General features: G+C 33.9%; 1 protein-coding gene across 2 annotated transcripts in view; it reads right to left on the bottom strand.

The window, feature by feature from the left end:
- Positions 1-1571: 1571 nt before the first annotated feature.
- The window catches only part of DNAJA3 (DnaJ heat shock protein family (Hsp40) member A3), a 39073-nt gene continuing 23414 nt past the window's right edge, over positions 1572-17230 (bottom strand). The window contains exons 8-12 of one of the 2 annotated variants that reach the window (XM_023497720.2): positions 13210-13338; positions 12325-12440; positions 11005-11102; positions 3598-3714; positions 1572-2933 (exon numbers count right to left, since the gene is read on the bottom strand). In XM_023497720.2, coding sequence (XP_023353488.2) covers positions 3611-3714; positions 11005-11102; positions 12325-12440; positions 13210-13338 — 447 coding nt within the window. In that variant the 3' untranslated portion in view covers positions 1572-2933; positions 3598-3610. The remainder of the gene's footprint in view (positions 2934-3597; positions 3715-11004; positions 11103-12324; positions 12441-13209; positions 13339-17230) is intronic. The other variant, XM_031945600.1, reaches the window with a different exon arrangement.

Genomic DNA, 17230 nt, shown 5'->3' on the forward strand with positions numbered 1-17230 from the left:
AGGAGAAAGTAAGAATACTTCCAAAACCTTTGGTAGATTCCCTGTGAAAATCTTTAAGGGAATACAGATGACAATCACACAGACAGACAAACAAGAGAGACACTTCTTCTAGAGACACTGGAAAAAATGCAGTCCAGTGGGATCACAGACTCATTTAAGTATTTGTACAAACACAAAGTGATTTTGGGAAGGGACTGGCTGTTGGAGAAATAGAGGAAAGTTTCTTATATGAGGTGTCCCTTGAGCTGAGACTTGACAGGAGCAACAAGGTTCCAAGAGGCAGAGGAGAGGAAGAAAACTTCAAGATAGCCTGCACAAGGAAATGGGGATGGGAGATAAAACACTGGGACAAGGAAGAGAAAAGTTTCCCATAGGGATTTAGTGCAGAAAAATAGGATAGAAGCAAACTGTGAAAGACTTTAAACGCCAAACAAATATTTTACCAGAAAGATATTAGGAAACCAATGAATATTCTTTTGAGCAGAGGATTGACAGGGTCAAGCCTTTGTTTTAGGAATATTAATGTATTATCTTTAAGGATTGCAAGGAGGAGAGCTTCAAGGCAAGGAGACAAGATCCTGGGGATCAAGGAAGGATGTGAAAGATATTTTGGGGTAGGTAGACAGTATCGCATCAATTGCTCCTGATTAGAGTTTGTGAACAAGAACACAGATAAGATCAGAAGGGGCACATATGGTCAGATATATGTAAAAAGTATGATGATAAACACTAATTTTATATATAATAGTAATTTTGCACAATAGTTGATGTTGTTTTATAATTGTTCTCTGAGAAGAAAATTCCTCAGATAATGCTCTTAAACTCTTAGATAGTAGCAGCCAGACAAATGTGAAGTTCGATATTTCTCTTAGCAGATTTGCAGGGACTTATCTGAGCCATATGATATTCTCAACTCTTCTGACAAAATCAGAGCAAGAGTCTTAGATTTGGACACAAGCCAGATCTGAATTTGAATCCTATCTGTTACTTGCTAGCACTGATTAAGGGCAAATCTCTTAATGTGAGCAAATTGTGTCTTTTACAATGGAGTTAAGATTGTAATAGCCATCCTCACAAAACTGTAAGGGTCAAGGGAAAATGTAAAGAACTCTGAAAACATTAAAACTTAATGTAATTAAGTGGTATAGTGGACAGGACACTGGCTCAAGAGTCAGGAGAACCCGAGTTCAAATCCAGCCTCAAATACTTGACATTAATGTGATCCTGAGCAAATCATTTAACCCCAAATACCTCAAAAACAAAATAAAACAAAATAAAAAACAATCCTCAATGTAAATGTATACTTGCTATCATATTACTTGTCTTTTTAATCAGTGAGGGAGGAGCTGGAGGAAAAGAGAGAATTCGAAATTCAAAATTTACAAAAAAATTAATGCCAAAACAAATAAAATGAAATTTTTCGAAAAAGAAAAATGAATTAAGCTAAAAAACCACATAAATATGAGCTATCATTACTGTATCTTCCAGGGACTCTCTATTGTCTCAGGAAACAAAAGAATTTATAAAATTCTTTTTCTAGAAATCTAATAGTTTAAAAAAAGGACCACACATGAGGTTTTCAAGTATCTTTTTGCAGCAGATAATCTTATTTACATTGATACAGAATCACTTTACATGTTTTAAATTAGACATTAATAGTGGCTTTATTTGAAGCAAATTAAAAATGAAATAAAGTGGAACCATTCAGAAACATTCTTCATTAACTTGCCTGACTTTTAGCATAAGTATTTCTTTTTAACACTTAGAAGCCACAATATTCAAATAAAGCTGTGGCTACTATGGAAACAGTATACTTTGCTATAGTTTAACTTAAAAACCTGAAACTTGTTAGAGTTACTATTTTAAAAAAACCAAACGAAACACTTGTACATGAAGAGACAATGATTTTTAAGAGTCAAATAATTTAAAGATACTTTTCTGATGATGCCAACAAAGTAAGGACAGTAATCCAAGACCCATGGTTGGCAAGAGTTCAGTTTGAATGGAGCAGCTGAACTCTTAACCATTTAGGGAATTTGGTACAAACAAGGGCATTATAGTAGGCTTGAAATCTGGCTTTAAATGACAAAACTGAAGTAAGAGGGATGACAGGTTACCCTTTATAAAGGTACCCTTTATAAGGACAACTCTATAATGATAATTATGTCCTGTAGTTAATAAATTTAACCCATCACCCCTGACCTCTCATTAATCTTTTTAGATCATTAGATATCTTCATCACTTTACCAAAGTGCTTACTTTACAAGATAAATTGTACTCCTGGGATTCTGAAAACAATGACACACAGAAGTGGTTGTGATGGAGAAACTGAATAGCTCTTGACATACCCTTTTAGAAATAAAAGGACACTATCAAAGGCAAGCTAAGTATAGGCTCCTAGTAAAGGGAGTCTATAGGGACGGATTCACTTGGGCAATTCCTCAGGATACTTGCTAAGTGAAAAGTTAATTAGTTCACAGCCCTATGCAGCTTAAGGCTTCATTTTAAGCTGTGGGCAGACATTTTGTGTTTTTTTCCTTTTTTTTTTTTTTTAAAGTTTCATAGCTACAATTCCCACCACATCCAACTCCAAATTAAAATTTTGGCTCCATAAGAAGAATGTAATTGTTCTACTATATGCAGAATCAGAAGAATTTGGGTTACCTTCCCATGAACAGGAAATCTGCATCATCTGTTAAGATATCAAGGTCTATCTTAGAGTTAAGGCATATCTTAATGAAAAGTTCCATCCATTGGCAACCCTATTCTACGGGGAAATTTGTCACATGATTTTACTGTTGCTGAAGTATGTCAGAGAGCCTCTGCATGCAGCTGCTGTGCTATTGATCTGGAGTTCTTTCATTTTCCAGTCCAACAGACAAAATGATGTGTCCCTGCGACTTCCTCTATCTAGCTTCCAGTGGACCGTTTGCCTGCATGGAAGAAGAAAATTAATAATAACATCCCACTTGGCTTAATTTCAAAATGACAATAGAAAATTCTCCTGTGGGTAAAATTTACGAAACATTTGCCAGATAACATGCAAATCAGAGGAACAGAACATTTATTCTCCAAATGGGACAGACCCAAAAAGACCCAAGACAGGTGTAGGGATTGGGTGAGACATAATAACCATAGGTAAGCCTCCAATGGATTTGCAAAACCCTAGGATTACTAACAGTTCTTGGGATCAGTGATCTAAAGACAGTCAAAAGGTTAGAAGTCTTGAGTTCTAAACCAAGTTCTGCCATTGATTCACTCTGTGACCCTGGGCAATCCAGTTTCCTTAACTGTAGTATGGAGAGAGTATCTGCATCTGCTATAAAGAATTAGATAACAGGAATAGTACTGGTTTGAAAATGGTTTGCCAAAAACTTGTTAATGAAGTGTAATATGAACACAAAGCAACCTATTGACATATGGCAATCACAAAGGAATCACTCAGCAGTGTAATACTGGTTTTTGCTACTGTTATAACAATAGTGCAAATAAAATTTCAAATGCCTGAGAGGCCTGAGGCCAAGTTAAAGTGAGAGAAAAGAACAACTATTAAAAGGAAGAAGGGTTAGGGAAGAAATACCTCAAGAAGTTTCCTACCTCGCCTGGGATATCAGGAACTAAACATTTTCTTAAGTTTGGAAAGGAATCCCTTCTTGTTCTCCCCAGACTCAGGCCTAGCTCTGCCTCTGGCAGAACTATCCATGGTGCTGCCACCTGGATACAAACAGCAAAAAAAGCAGTGGTAAAGGGCACATACAATATGTTGTACCATATACCACAGATAACAGTATTAGTCTGGGAAATCAAGTTGGTAGAGTTATCTCAAGTACCATCCCAAGGAGAAAGAAACAGTTCATTCTTGGGAGAGTAAAGGACAAAAGAGCTGATATTATAAAGGATTAATCTAAGAACAACATGGATAAAAACTTTAATACATTAGAATTTGGTTTTTGTAGATATAGGTTCATGACAATTTGGCAGAATGGGGAGATGAAAAAAATAGAGAATGAAAAACGCCAGGTTATCTTTGACACTGAAAATGAACATTAACCTAAGATAAGAATGGCTTTGTCATGACATGTTTCAATTAACCAGAAATTCAACTACATATTTAGCGTCTTGGGTGTAAAGACAACTCTCTTATATAGCACTATCCTTCAGTAAAATCTTTTTCCAATAACTCATTTCAATATGTAGAACTGACCAATATCAATGAGACTATCTACAGGGAGCATAAGATGATAGATTCTACTAAGCTGAAAAGGTGTTAAGTAGCAAGTCCTGTAATAAACTGGATATATATGATCTGAAGAGTATCCATGTTAAGCTCTGAATTTTATCACCATACTAGTTACAAGATGAATTTTTTTGGCCCTAAAAACATTTAAAAGCTATCTATTAAGTCAGAGAGGATTGCATCAAAAAAGGAAATGCCATAAAAATCATAGTATCTGAAGCATATTATATAAAAAAAATTTTTTTTATCACAGCAGTTTTAAGATAGATAATTCTAGAATCACTCCTATTTTATGGATCAGAAATCCAACTTTCTTTTGGCTTTGCAATCTATACCTTATTATAACTTTTAATCCCTTCACCTCTAAGCCCTCTCCCAGATCATCACACCTAAAATGGCAAGACTCTTCACTTTTTCCTATCTGAACCCCTCATGAATCAGTTAACTCCATATTATACTCTACACTGGAGTGCCTTGCCTGTCTGTCCTATTGCCAATTATGCCTTGACAAACATATCTCAACCATGGGTTATTTTCATTATCTGTCACATCTGCTCCTGTTTATATGCTGGTGAATAAAGTTGGAGAAAATTCACAAAAGCATGTCAATTGGTTTCACTACAAATATGTAAACTGAGCTCGCATTGCAGCAAAGCAATCTTTTACACTTGTTTACTCCTACCCCTTACCTTCCAGCAGATTTACCTCATAATTCACAAAAATTTGAGCCCTTTACCAAGAGATTCTTCTTCTCTTCTCCCCCATATCTAATAATTCAAAAAACTTTCCTTCATTATATCTTTCTTTGCCTATCTCATATAAAAAAGTGACTCTCTGGTTCTGGCTCCCACTGACTGGCCAACAATAGGTCCCAATATGAATGTAAATAGCAACTGTTCTGTTTTTGGTCAGAAACCCTAAGGATCTTCCCCTCCCAATTTGACTGGATTTTTTGGACTGGGTAAAAGAGGCCATTCTTTACATCATTTCTTACCTAGCCTTAATTAATAAATAGGCACTGCCTCAAACTGAGATCTGTTAAAGACCAAGGTCTCCCATTGCATCCAGGGCCATCTCCCATCCTGTTCTATATCTGGCCTTTGGATTCAGAAGACTCTTTAGGAGAAAGTGAAACTGGTGACTTTGCACAGCACTTTCTTACTTAAATCCAATACAATTCTGGCATTACCTCCCAGATGCCATGGTCTTCTTCGAGAACAAAGAACAAACAACAATTATGTACCAAGCACTCTGCAAGGTACAAGGGATACAAAGCAAAAATAAAAGTCTCCATCCTCAAGTAGCTTTTATTTAAGGAGACAATATTTCTAAACATGCATATATATATAAGTATATCTGTAAAACAAAACAAAACAAAACAAAAAACCCATACACAAGAATCAGGATATACTAACTACAAAAGGTGATAACTGATCAGATTTTGAAGGAGAAAAGTGATTCTAATTGATAGAAGTGAGGATGGAGTCCATGGTAAACCAATGCACAGATAAGTCAAAGACATGGAGATAACAGATGGCATGAGGACCATATGTAGCTGAACCACAAAGTTTGGGAAGAGAAATTATATATAATAAATTTGGAAAGTTATATGAAGGCCAAGTTGTGAAGGGTTTTAAAAGTCAAACTGAGAGGTCTTTAATGTTATTTCCTAGGCAAAAGAAAGGTAGTAGATTTTAAGTATTAAGAGTCAAATACTCACAACAGCATTTTAGGAAAAACAAGTTATTATTTTGAAGATCAAATAAAACAATATGTAAATTGCCTCATAAATTAAAGTCCAGAGGACAATGTGACAGAAGAAAAAGAACTATGGATTTGGAATCAAGAGGATTCAGGTTCAGATTATAGTTTACTTCTTTGTCCTAACAGACCCCCAAAATGTGAAACGAACTGATCCAGGTAATCTGTAGCACAGTTGAGACAACTCCAGGTTCTCTGATTCACAGTTCATTGTTCCTTCTAAACCATTTTGAACTAAGTTAGGAATTAAAATGTGGGACAAATGAGAATAAAAGCTATAGAAAATTATTTATAGCTCAAATTTTTTTAAACCTATAATTAAAATAAATGGTGAGCCTACCATTTGATACCAATAAATATTCTTTTCAATGTCTTGTGTTCAAAGTTAACTAATATTTTCTTATAGGAAACTTAAAAGCGGAAATCCCAATTTGATTTTTATAAAGTGATTTGAATCCACAAATACAGAAAAGCATTTTACTTTTTGCATATGCTTTGCAAATATTACATTTTTATTATTAACTAGAACCTAGTTGAGGCTTGAGGCTGCACCCAGTGGAAAAACCTTCAAAAGTCTAGGATGGGAAATTTGGACTTCCAGCAAAGATGACTTCCTAAATGCCTACCTCCTACACACTTGCTGCAGCAAAACTCTGAAGTTTTACCAAGGAATTATGAAGAAATCCAAAAACAAATAAACAAACCAAAAAAACTCACAGCAAGTGTGCCCTTCAGTAACCTCTCCAACAGTTAACTCTTTTGATCTTTTGTAACCTTTGTCAATTTGCTGGATATGAGGTGAAACCTCAAGACTGTTTTGATTTGTATTTCTCTTGTTACCAATGACTTGGAGCATTGATTCATATCATTAATCACATGCGGTAGTTTTTGTTGTTGTTGTTTTTGCAAACTTCATGTCCTTTAGGACAATTATAGGAAATTACTTTTAGTCTTATATGGTTCTGTTAGTATCTGTATATCCTGTATATCAAGTCCTATCTAAGAAATGTGATAGATGCAGCTAGGTGGTGCAGTGGATAGAGCACCAGCCCTGAAGTCAGGAGGACTTGAGTTCAAATATGGCCTCAGACACTTAACATTTCCTAACTGTGTGACTGAGCAAGTCACTTAACCCCAATTGTCTCAGCCCAAAAAAAAAAAAAAAAAAAAAAAAAATTGACATAAAGACTTTTTCATTCCAGTCTACTACTTACTTTCTTATCCTAAATGATTAATTTTATTTGTGCAAAAGCTTTTCAATTTCATATAATCAAAATTATCTATTCTTTTGCAAGGATGAAACTTTTTTTTTTCCCTTAGGAAATATCTGCTTCTATCCCTTGTCTGATTCAAGATTCATTTTTACTGATAGCATGATAAGATATATTATCTATTCTTCCACTTATTTTTGTAAGATGATCTTTCAAATTTAGGTCAATTCTTTACTTCAAAATTTATTGTAAAACAGTATAAAATGTTGGTCTTAGACAAAGTTCCTATCAGACTACTTTTCAGTTTTCTTGTGAGTTTTAATGAAAATAGAGGTTAATTCCTAAGATAGACACAAAAATAGTTTGATTGTAGAGCTTTGAATTTGATACAATCATTTTAGAAAGCAAAAAAAAGAATTGGGCAAATTAATTAATTAAAATGCCCACTTTCCCCCCAGAGATTCTACAGCTAAGCATATATCCAAAAGGAAGTTAGTGATAAAAAGGCCCCCCCGATAATATTTATAGAAGCAAAGAGTTGAAAAATAAAGTGAGTGCTCATTGATTAGAGATTGGATAAACAAATTGTGGTATATGAATGGAATGGAATGGAATGGAATTTTATTGTGTATCAAGAAACAAGCATGAGGAATATAGAGAAGTCTTGGAAAGAATTACATGAATTGATACAAAGTAAAGTAAGCAAAGTCAATAAAACAATATATACAATGACAACAGTTCAAATAAAAAGAACAAAAACCACAAAATAAATAAAAATGAATATTGCAAATTTACAAAAGAGAAGTCTGGTCCCAAATATAAAATGAGAAGATAATTTCTGCTTTCTTTCATAACATAACTATTATGGAAATGTTTGGAATTAATAATCTGAATAATATTCAAATACTCCCAAGTAGAAAGATATCTCCAAGGTAGTTAAAAACTATCCAAGAAAGTAAAAGTTGCTGTCAAGGAAATTAAAAACAGTTTGTAAGGCATCCCAAACTGTTTTTAAAACCAGTTAACATTAACTTCAAAATCCTCCTTGGTGATCATTTAGACAACTACAACTACAAATATTTTGAAGAAAGACCTACTGATTACAGTCTAAGCTTTCTGAAAAGAGGTTTAGAAAAAATTCTATACAAAATATTGGTAAATAGGAGAGCTTGAATTTTCCTCTTTGCAGCTCTCACAGTTACTGAATGTGGTGAAATACCTACAAGAGTGGTACATAGGAATTCTAATACCATGGGCATTGGTAAGACTTAATGAAATTTAGTATTGTCTGTTCTATTTTAATGTGTTACACTGTAGACTGATCATTTGACTTTATCCATAAAAAATGTAAAAAAACACAAATGTATGATGCTTTCTATAATAACAAAGAACTCACTAAAGTGAAAGCAATGATTTTTAAATGTGATCTTGATTATGCCTTGCAACCAAATTTTGCCTGAAAACAAACCTGTGACATTTTAAATCAATGGGAAAGGAGAATTCCATTTTATAAACTTTTCTAAAATTCAACCAGTGAATAAAAGACTAAAACCAAGATCTAATTTACAAAGAAAAAAATAACCAGCTTTTGGGTAATTAATAACTACAAGATTTTTAAAAAATTTTAAAAATTATGAAAAAACTATAGCAACTGTCTTACAATCTAATGAAAGTTATCCTGAATAAATCATTATTTTAATTTTTCCAGGCAAAAAGGACTCTTGCTCTTTGGCAAAAACAGTTTTTGTCTCTGGCTTTCTTATGCCCTGAATTATTTAGTCCTTTGAATACAATATGTGGATAAATATTCTCTTAGTATTATTTATTATACATAATAGAAAAAAAAAATGGAGCTGGGCATGTTACATTTGTGATGTAAAAAATTCCTAAAATGCCTGTTGCTTCAGAGGCTTAGGATGGTGAATTACTCAAGTTCAAAAGTTCTAAGTCTCAGTGGGCTAAATCTGACTTGGTATCCATACTACATCTGACACCAGAATGGTGAACTACCAGAAAGGAAGGAAACTAGGTTTTATAGAAGAAAGAGAAAATCAGTCTTGAATGCTAATAGAGCAGATTAAGTCTTGTGTGACAATAAGTAATGGGTTCTGTATTAGCCACTCCTATTTCTAGCCTTGAAAAGGAGATACAAGTCTCAAAAAACCAAAAACCTAAACCCCCAAAAAACCCCTATAAAATAGAAAGAAAATGCATGTCTACTGATTAGAGAAGAATTCAACAAATTATATTACCATAACAGAATTCTACTACATTGTAAGAATTGATGAATTATGGAAAATTTAGAAAAAGATTAGAATGCTTATAGAAAACAATGAAGAATGTAGTCAAAAGAATGAAATAAAACAATTTTTTCAAAGGATTTTAGGTGTTTATTTGGTGATATCTGTCAAAACAAAGCAAATCAATATTTACTTTGAGTCTATTGATGACATGGCTTCACTGACAAACCTTGCACGTTGTATTGAGAAACTTTTTGTGGGCCTCAACTCCTTAGGCACTGAATTTACAGAACATTCAACAAGAACCATCAAGTTCTCAAAACTCCCAAACTTTGTTCAAAGTGCAAAATAATGAAATGACAATAAGAGATATCAAGACTATATCTATTCTGGCTATCCTCCTGGGACAGACATTCTGTACTAAAAAGAGAAGGGTTTGCAGAAAGAAATCCTGTTTTCTGAACCAGAAATGCATGATGATTTCCTCATTGGAATAGAATTAATTATTAAAACAATTATTAATATGGAAGGCTGAAGTTTTGGCTTTGATGTGTTTATTAAAATAAATTCATACAATTTACTTAAGACTTCTCTGATAACAGCACTATTTTCCTTATAGTACTCCTATAAGAGAGATAGTGAAATTCTGTTTCTTTCCCTTTTTTAGGTGAAATGACTTGTCCATAAATTCATGACTAGTGACAGAGTCGAAAGTCAGATCCAGGTTTTCTGACTTCCAAATCTTATGCTCTTTCCAGGATGCGACATTAACTTGCTGACATTATGCATCACACATTTTAGAACAAACTCTTTGACTCATTTTTATTAAAGTCAATGTTTAAAATGTTTAAAAATCATATGATATACTTTTAACATATTTAACATGTATTGGTCTACCTGCCATCTGGGGGAGGGAGTGAGGGGGAAGGAGGGGAAAAACTAGAACAAAAGGTTTTGCAATTGTCAATGCTGAAAAAATTATCTATGCATATATCTTGTAAATAAAAAGCTATTTTAAAAAATCATATGATAACTTGCTGATTTGATATTTTGCCCTCCTATTGAACCCTGTTGTATGACATCTCAAAAGTCTTTTGAAATCACAATTCTCTCCAAAAGTATGGATGAGGAGAATTCTAAAACAGTGATTAAATATTATGCCCAAGGTCACATAGCAAGTGGCAGAACAAGTGTGATAGAACACAAAGACTCTGCCTAACTATTCTACAGAGATTCTTGTCTGACAAGAAGCATTTATTGGCAAGAGCAATACTCTCATAATATATAGAAAAAAATGTTATCTTTTTAAGAAAATGATACCCTTGTAGTCATTCCACATCCAAACACCTGTTGTCTGCTTGTAATGATTCAAGATAGCAAATAAAAACACATAAAAATACAGGATTTTTAAAAATGTTAATATACTTATCTCTTAATACTCCCATAATTGGGAGGGAAGTCTTTCAGTTACTCTTCCCAAAAGAATTAGAAAGTAGTACTCCATGTCCCATTTAGTGACCTCTTAAGTGTAAAAAATCTCACATGAAATTCTTACCAGCAGTTGTACTTGTAACACCATTTACTGTCCCTTCGACATCAGTCTCATCTTCTGCATAGCTGAGCATCAGGCTTTGCTGTCTGCTTGTCAATCTTCTGTGAGGGGCAAAGCAAGGAAATTATTTTTGAGAGACTATTTAATACCTGCACCGGACAGGGACATATGATATTTTTTTACTATCTAGTAAACAATGACAAATCATATCAATTGTTAATATATTCAGGAATTCTTCAGTATATCCACTGCATATCCAAAAAGAATAATATTCACTATAATTTTCAGATACAAAGATATGATTCCTCACACTCTTACACCTAATAAAAAGTCTACATGATTGCTTAATCACTTTTTAAATCACTAGATCTAAATCATCTCTGCATTACCATTTTTAAAAAGCATTCAACTGCACGTTTAACCTACATCGTATTGCTTGCTGTCTTGGGGAGGGGAGAGGGAATGAAATAGAGAGAAAAATATGAAACACAAGATTTTGCAAAAGTGAGTGTTTAAAATTACCTTTCCATGGATTTGGAAAAGTAAAATACTATTTAAAAAAAAATAGCATTCAACACAAAACTATGTGACTAACATACTAGCCTTCACGATGACCTACTTTCTAGCCTATTTATTTTCTACTACCCAAATGATACATTCTCCTATTTCTATTTATTAACCATTAAAGCATATGTTTCTGAAAGAGATTAGGAAAAAGAAACTTTCCCCTCCTCTGACTTTCCATCTAATTCCAGAAACTTATCTGCAGGAAAAATAAAGGCTCTAGCCCCTCAGGAATCCCCCCAAAAGGATGACCTGCTGCTAAATTATTGATTTCTCACTCCTAAAATGGAGAGGGAAAATCTATCAACTATAGTAAAAACAATGAAGTACCCAAATCAAATTTTCCCCCAAAAAAATTAAAATGAAAAACAAATTCTGAAATAAATCTCAATAAATCATTTCCACAATAACTATTAACCACTGTAGATTCTTTTTTTTTTTTTTTTGGCTGAGGCAATTGGGGTTAAATGACTTGCCCAGGGTTACATAGCTAGGAAATGTTAAGTGTCTGAGGCCAGATTTGAATTCGGGTCCTCCTGACTTCAGGGCTGGTGTTCTATCCATTGCAATACCTAATTACCCCACACTATAGATTCTTTAGAGGGAAAAAGTATTAAAGCAAAAAGCAAAGGTTTTACATAAAGTAGTTCAGAAGCAAAGTAATTGTTTTCATTTTATATAATACTCGTAATAAATGTTAACTATTACCAAAGTGAAAAATGTATTGGACTCTAATCTACTGCCAAACTAATCACTTACCTGGGAATTCTAATCTTTAGGTGAATATAGTGGTCACCATAACCATAGCTATTAATCCGGGGAATGCCTTTCCCACTCATTCGAATCTTTTGGTCAGCCTGTATCCCAGGAGGGATCTATGAATGCAAAAGAAGTCTGATTAGAATGCTTTTGTTTCTAAGGGTTCAAATAAATAATTTTCTTTATAGTATGATAATCTTAAAGTTGTGCCTTAGAAAGAGTTAGCTGTCATTTAATCTATTAATAGTTCAATGAACTCCAAATTTCATAAATTTGAATATTCCCTCCAACTATGCATATTCTCATAAAATGCTCCACAGAGGGCAGATCCAATGAGCTGGAAACCTTCTACTAGATTTAAAAAAAAAAATAAGCAATGTTCCTTGATTCATCACTTCAGCTACATGACCAACCCACTTCCTTTTCTTAGCAAATCCAAATCTTAAAAGTGTTTGGGCTAAATAAATTAGCCCTATCATCACCACCACCATATAGTTCTTTAATAGTATTTTTAAAGTCACTTCATACATGTAAGTTTTTATTGTTAATAGACTATAGCTTACTTAGGACACTTTTGGATCATCTGTGGTTTTAATTTTTCATAAATTATAATGTTACTGATTGAGGCTAGGTTCAATCAGTTCCTGTTTCATGAACACTAGTACTTTTAATAAGGAAAAAAAAATTCACATTCAACAATAACCCAAAAAATCTAATTTATCCTGAATATAAAAGCATAACTCTAAAGTTAGTATATGTTATTGATTCAACACTTATGAAACACTGAGTTCCCTTATCCCACCAAAGGGCAAATCACAGGAAAGCAAAGTAGCAGGACAATAAAGAAACTCCCTTAATTAATTTCTTGCAGACTAAGCAACGTACCGTGACATTGATTGTCTCATATAGTCCCTGTGTTCTGGCTGTCCCACCAAGGATAGCTTGAGCTACAGAAATAAAGAGGTCTGAGTGGATATCTGCTCCATCCCTCCTAAATATAGGACTTCTCTGAACCTAAAATCACCAAGCAGAAAAAAAGGATTATTACCAAGAGACTAAGTCCTACAAATCACATATTATTTACCAGAAAACCAAACTGTGAGGTCTGAGGTACAATTTCAACCTTTTTTGCTTTTGTTTCAAGGACAATCATAACCAAAAGGCTACACTTGACACAAAATGGACTCTTCAATGTTTTAAGACTTAGGTTTTCTCCATTTTCAAAAAGTATCTATTCTTTTTTCAAAGTATCTATTCTTTTTTCAATCTATAAGACACTGAATTGTTGGAAGAAAAAAAATCACTCCATTTCCCTCATCAACGTATCAAATGCTATATGTATACATATATACCTATATACTTAATTCCATTTCCTTCCTTACTGCATTTCCCTCCTTCTGAGTGTTCAAAACTAAATCCATTATTAAGAAAATGAGAGCACCAGGGTGGGATGGGGGGAAAGAGCAGGTCAAATTTTCTTTATTAGTCAATAGTGAGATCAGGCCCCAAAGTTGCCCCACTACTAAAATAAGATAGGACACCTAGTTTGTTTGTGTTTTTTTTTTTTTTTTGGGGGGGGGGGGGGGGAGGAGAAGAAAATGGGTTTTCCTCACCAGATTGTAGAGGTGGAGAAGCCAAGAATAACCTAACAGCTAACAAACATTTATTAAGTGTCTGTTAGGTGAATAGAAGGACAGAGCATGTACACAAATAAGTATATACATATACTTAAACAAAAAGACAATATTTCAGAGAGGGAAAACTAACAGCTATATTAACAGTATAAGAAAAGGCTTAATGGAGGAAGTGATACCTCAGACATGCTTTCAAAATCCCAATTGTTAAGAAGGACTTGAGACAGCTACATGGTGTAATGGATAGAGCATTGGCCTTGGACTGAGGAGGACCCGAGTTAAAATCCAGACCAGTTACTTAATATTTAATAGCTGGGCAAGTCACTTAATTACACACACACACACACACACACACACACACACACACACACCCCTCTTAAGAGGACCTGTGGGAAAATAGGAGCTCTACTGAACTGGTGAAAGAATTGTGAATTGGTGTAGCCATTCTAGAAAGCAATTGGGAACTATGGCAGAAAGTTACCTTTACCTCAGTTATACCAGTACTAGGCCGTAACTCCAAAGAAATTAAATAGAGGAAAGGGTGTGCAAAAATATTCACAGCAACTCTTTTTTTTTTGTGGTCAAAAATCAAAAACAAAAGCAACCTTACTTTGCCAGATCTATTCATTCAATTCTAACAGCTTTCCTCCTGATTGTTAGTCTCCCATTTCCAAATAACCTTTGTATATCTTAAACTATCTCAAACTAAACTCATTATCTGCTCCCAATTTCTCTCTTTTGAACTTCCTTATTATTATGGCTACCACTATCCTCCCACTCACTCAGGACTATAACCTAGATGTCAATCAAATCTCACTTTCCCCCCTTCCATATTCCATCAATTCTACCTTTCTAACATCTTTTGTATATGGCCTCTTTTCTCCTCTGACCACCTGATACAGACCCTTAATACCTCATGCCATTGTAATAGCCCTCTGGTTGATGTGTTTTCATTCCAATCCATAATCCACTCAGTTGTCAAATCGATCTTCCTAAAGTAAAAGCCTAACTATATCAACCTCTTATTTAATTAATTCTAGTAGATCTCTATTATCCACAAGATCAAATATAAAATGCTTTATTTGGATTTTAAAGCCTTTCAAAACTCTACCTTTCAAGCATTCTTACACCCTCATCTACTCCATGTATTCTGTGATCCATTGACACTGGCTTTTCTTCTTCCCATAAAATACTCCATCTCCTGACTGATCCTTTTCACTGGCTGCCTCTCATGCCTAGAATTCTTTCCCTTCTCATCTCCTTTTCCTAGGGTCCCTAACTTCAAGTTCCAGCTAAAATCCCATCGTCCGATGATGTTATCCACCTTCAGAGAAATAAAGGACAAAAAGTATAGTACAGTCTTACATATGTGCAAATGAAAACACACACATACACAAACACACAGGTATGAATATACAGAACTACAAATGTGTGCATGTATCTGTATATGTATATATGTTTGTTTGTGTATCTACATACATATATGTAAATATATCCTCAATTATAACCTTCTTGAAGGTAGGGAAGGAGAAAAAGGATAAAGTAAAAAGTAAACATTAGAGAACAAAAGAAAACCTACAGAATACTTAAGATGGATAGCTCTGAACATGAAGTGTAGTATTTATTATATAGGTTTTATTGAAATGGAAATTTCTTGCTTTCTATTTTGAATTCTCTCATGTTCTGCTGTGCACATTGCAATTTATATGTTTTTTTTTTCTATTTTGTAAATAAGCTTTAAATAAAAAGGAAAAAGTTAATCCAAGGGCTTTTCCCCTGGTATCAATTACATTTTATGAAATTTACTCCAGATGTAAAAAAAAAGGAAAATGGAAAATAAAAATATGAGAAAGAAAAATAAATCAAATCCCATATTCTACAAGAAGCCTTTTTCAGTCTTTCTTTTATGTATTACTTCTGTAATTATCTCCAATTTATCCAGTAAATATCTTTTATGTATATCATTTGTGTTGTCCCCCTTAACCTGTGAACTCCTTGAGAGCAGACACTTTTTTTTTTTTTTGCCTTTGTGTCTCTTAACACTCAGTACACAATGCTTGATACATAAAGTGCTTTATACATGGCTATTAGCTTTATTTTGTTCAACTGGGAGTTTGGGGGGGGGGGGGTCCTGTGGAAGGGACACTTTTTAAATGATTACCAATTTTAAAAAAATGAGTGCAAAGCAAAGAACTTCAGTGTTATCTTTTTTAATAAAAGGGTAGGGATAAATATAAAGGAATATTACTGTGCTGTAAGAAATGATGTGATGAATACAGAGAAGCATGGAAAGATCTATATGAACTACTGAAGAGAGAAACAAAACCAAGAAAACAACATATAGTGACTACCACAATACTAACAGAAAAAATAATAACACACCAGAAAATCAAAGGTAAATGTAAAAAAACCAGGACTCAAATGTCCCCTTCATGAAGGTGAGAAGTCCACAGGTGTTACACAATTCACATGTTTTTAGACTGTTTCAACTTACTGATCAATTATGCTAATCTTTTTCCTCTCTAAAAAATACTATTTTTCATGTATTTGGGTAAATATGATGATGTAAGAAACAGTATGTAACTGTTTTTTTTTTAAAGGAGAGAAATTGGGGAAATCAAACACATTTCCATTTATCCAAAACAATTGCTCAAGTTGCCTCCCAGATTTCTCTACTTGAGTTCTCTCTCTGAATCAACCAAAAAGCACTAATTAAGAACAATGCATCAGATATTCCGTTAGGTTAGGGGGATACAAAGACAAAAATCAAACAATCCTTACCATCATAAAGTTGATGCTCTGTCAGGAAAGACATGTACAAATCAGTACAAATACAAAATCAGGTTATTTTTAAGAAGAAGGCCACTAGCAGTTGAAGAAATAAAAAAGTCCAAGAAGAAAGTAGCACTTGAGCTGAGTCTTGGAGGATACAAAGATTTCTACTACAAGAGAGATGTTAAGTATAAAGCACATTGCAAGAAGGAGGACCAGTCATAAAGTCAGGAGAAAAAGGGTCATGCATGAGAACAGCAGGAGAGCCAATTTGGCTAAAATAAAGAGCATAGAAAAGGGAGGAATTAGACTGAAAAACAAGTTGAAGAAAGGCTGCAAAAGACTTTAAAAGCTACACAGAAATTTCTATTTTTCCTAGAAGAAATTAAACAACTACCAGAGAGAGTGACATGGTCATTGTAAACCTGAGCTTCAGGAAAATCACTTTGGCAACTCGTGGAGAAAGGAGAGGGACTTAAGGCAGGAAGGTCCAGGAAATG

This window comes from Sarcophilus harrisii, chromosome 1 (genome assembly GCF_902635505.1).
Source record: "Sarcophilus harrisii chromosome 1, mSarHar1.11, whole genome shotgun sequence".
NCBI lineage: Eukaryota > Metazoa > Chordata > Mammalia > Dasyuromorphia > Dasyuridae > Sarcophilus > Sarcophilus harrisii.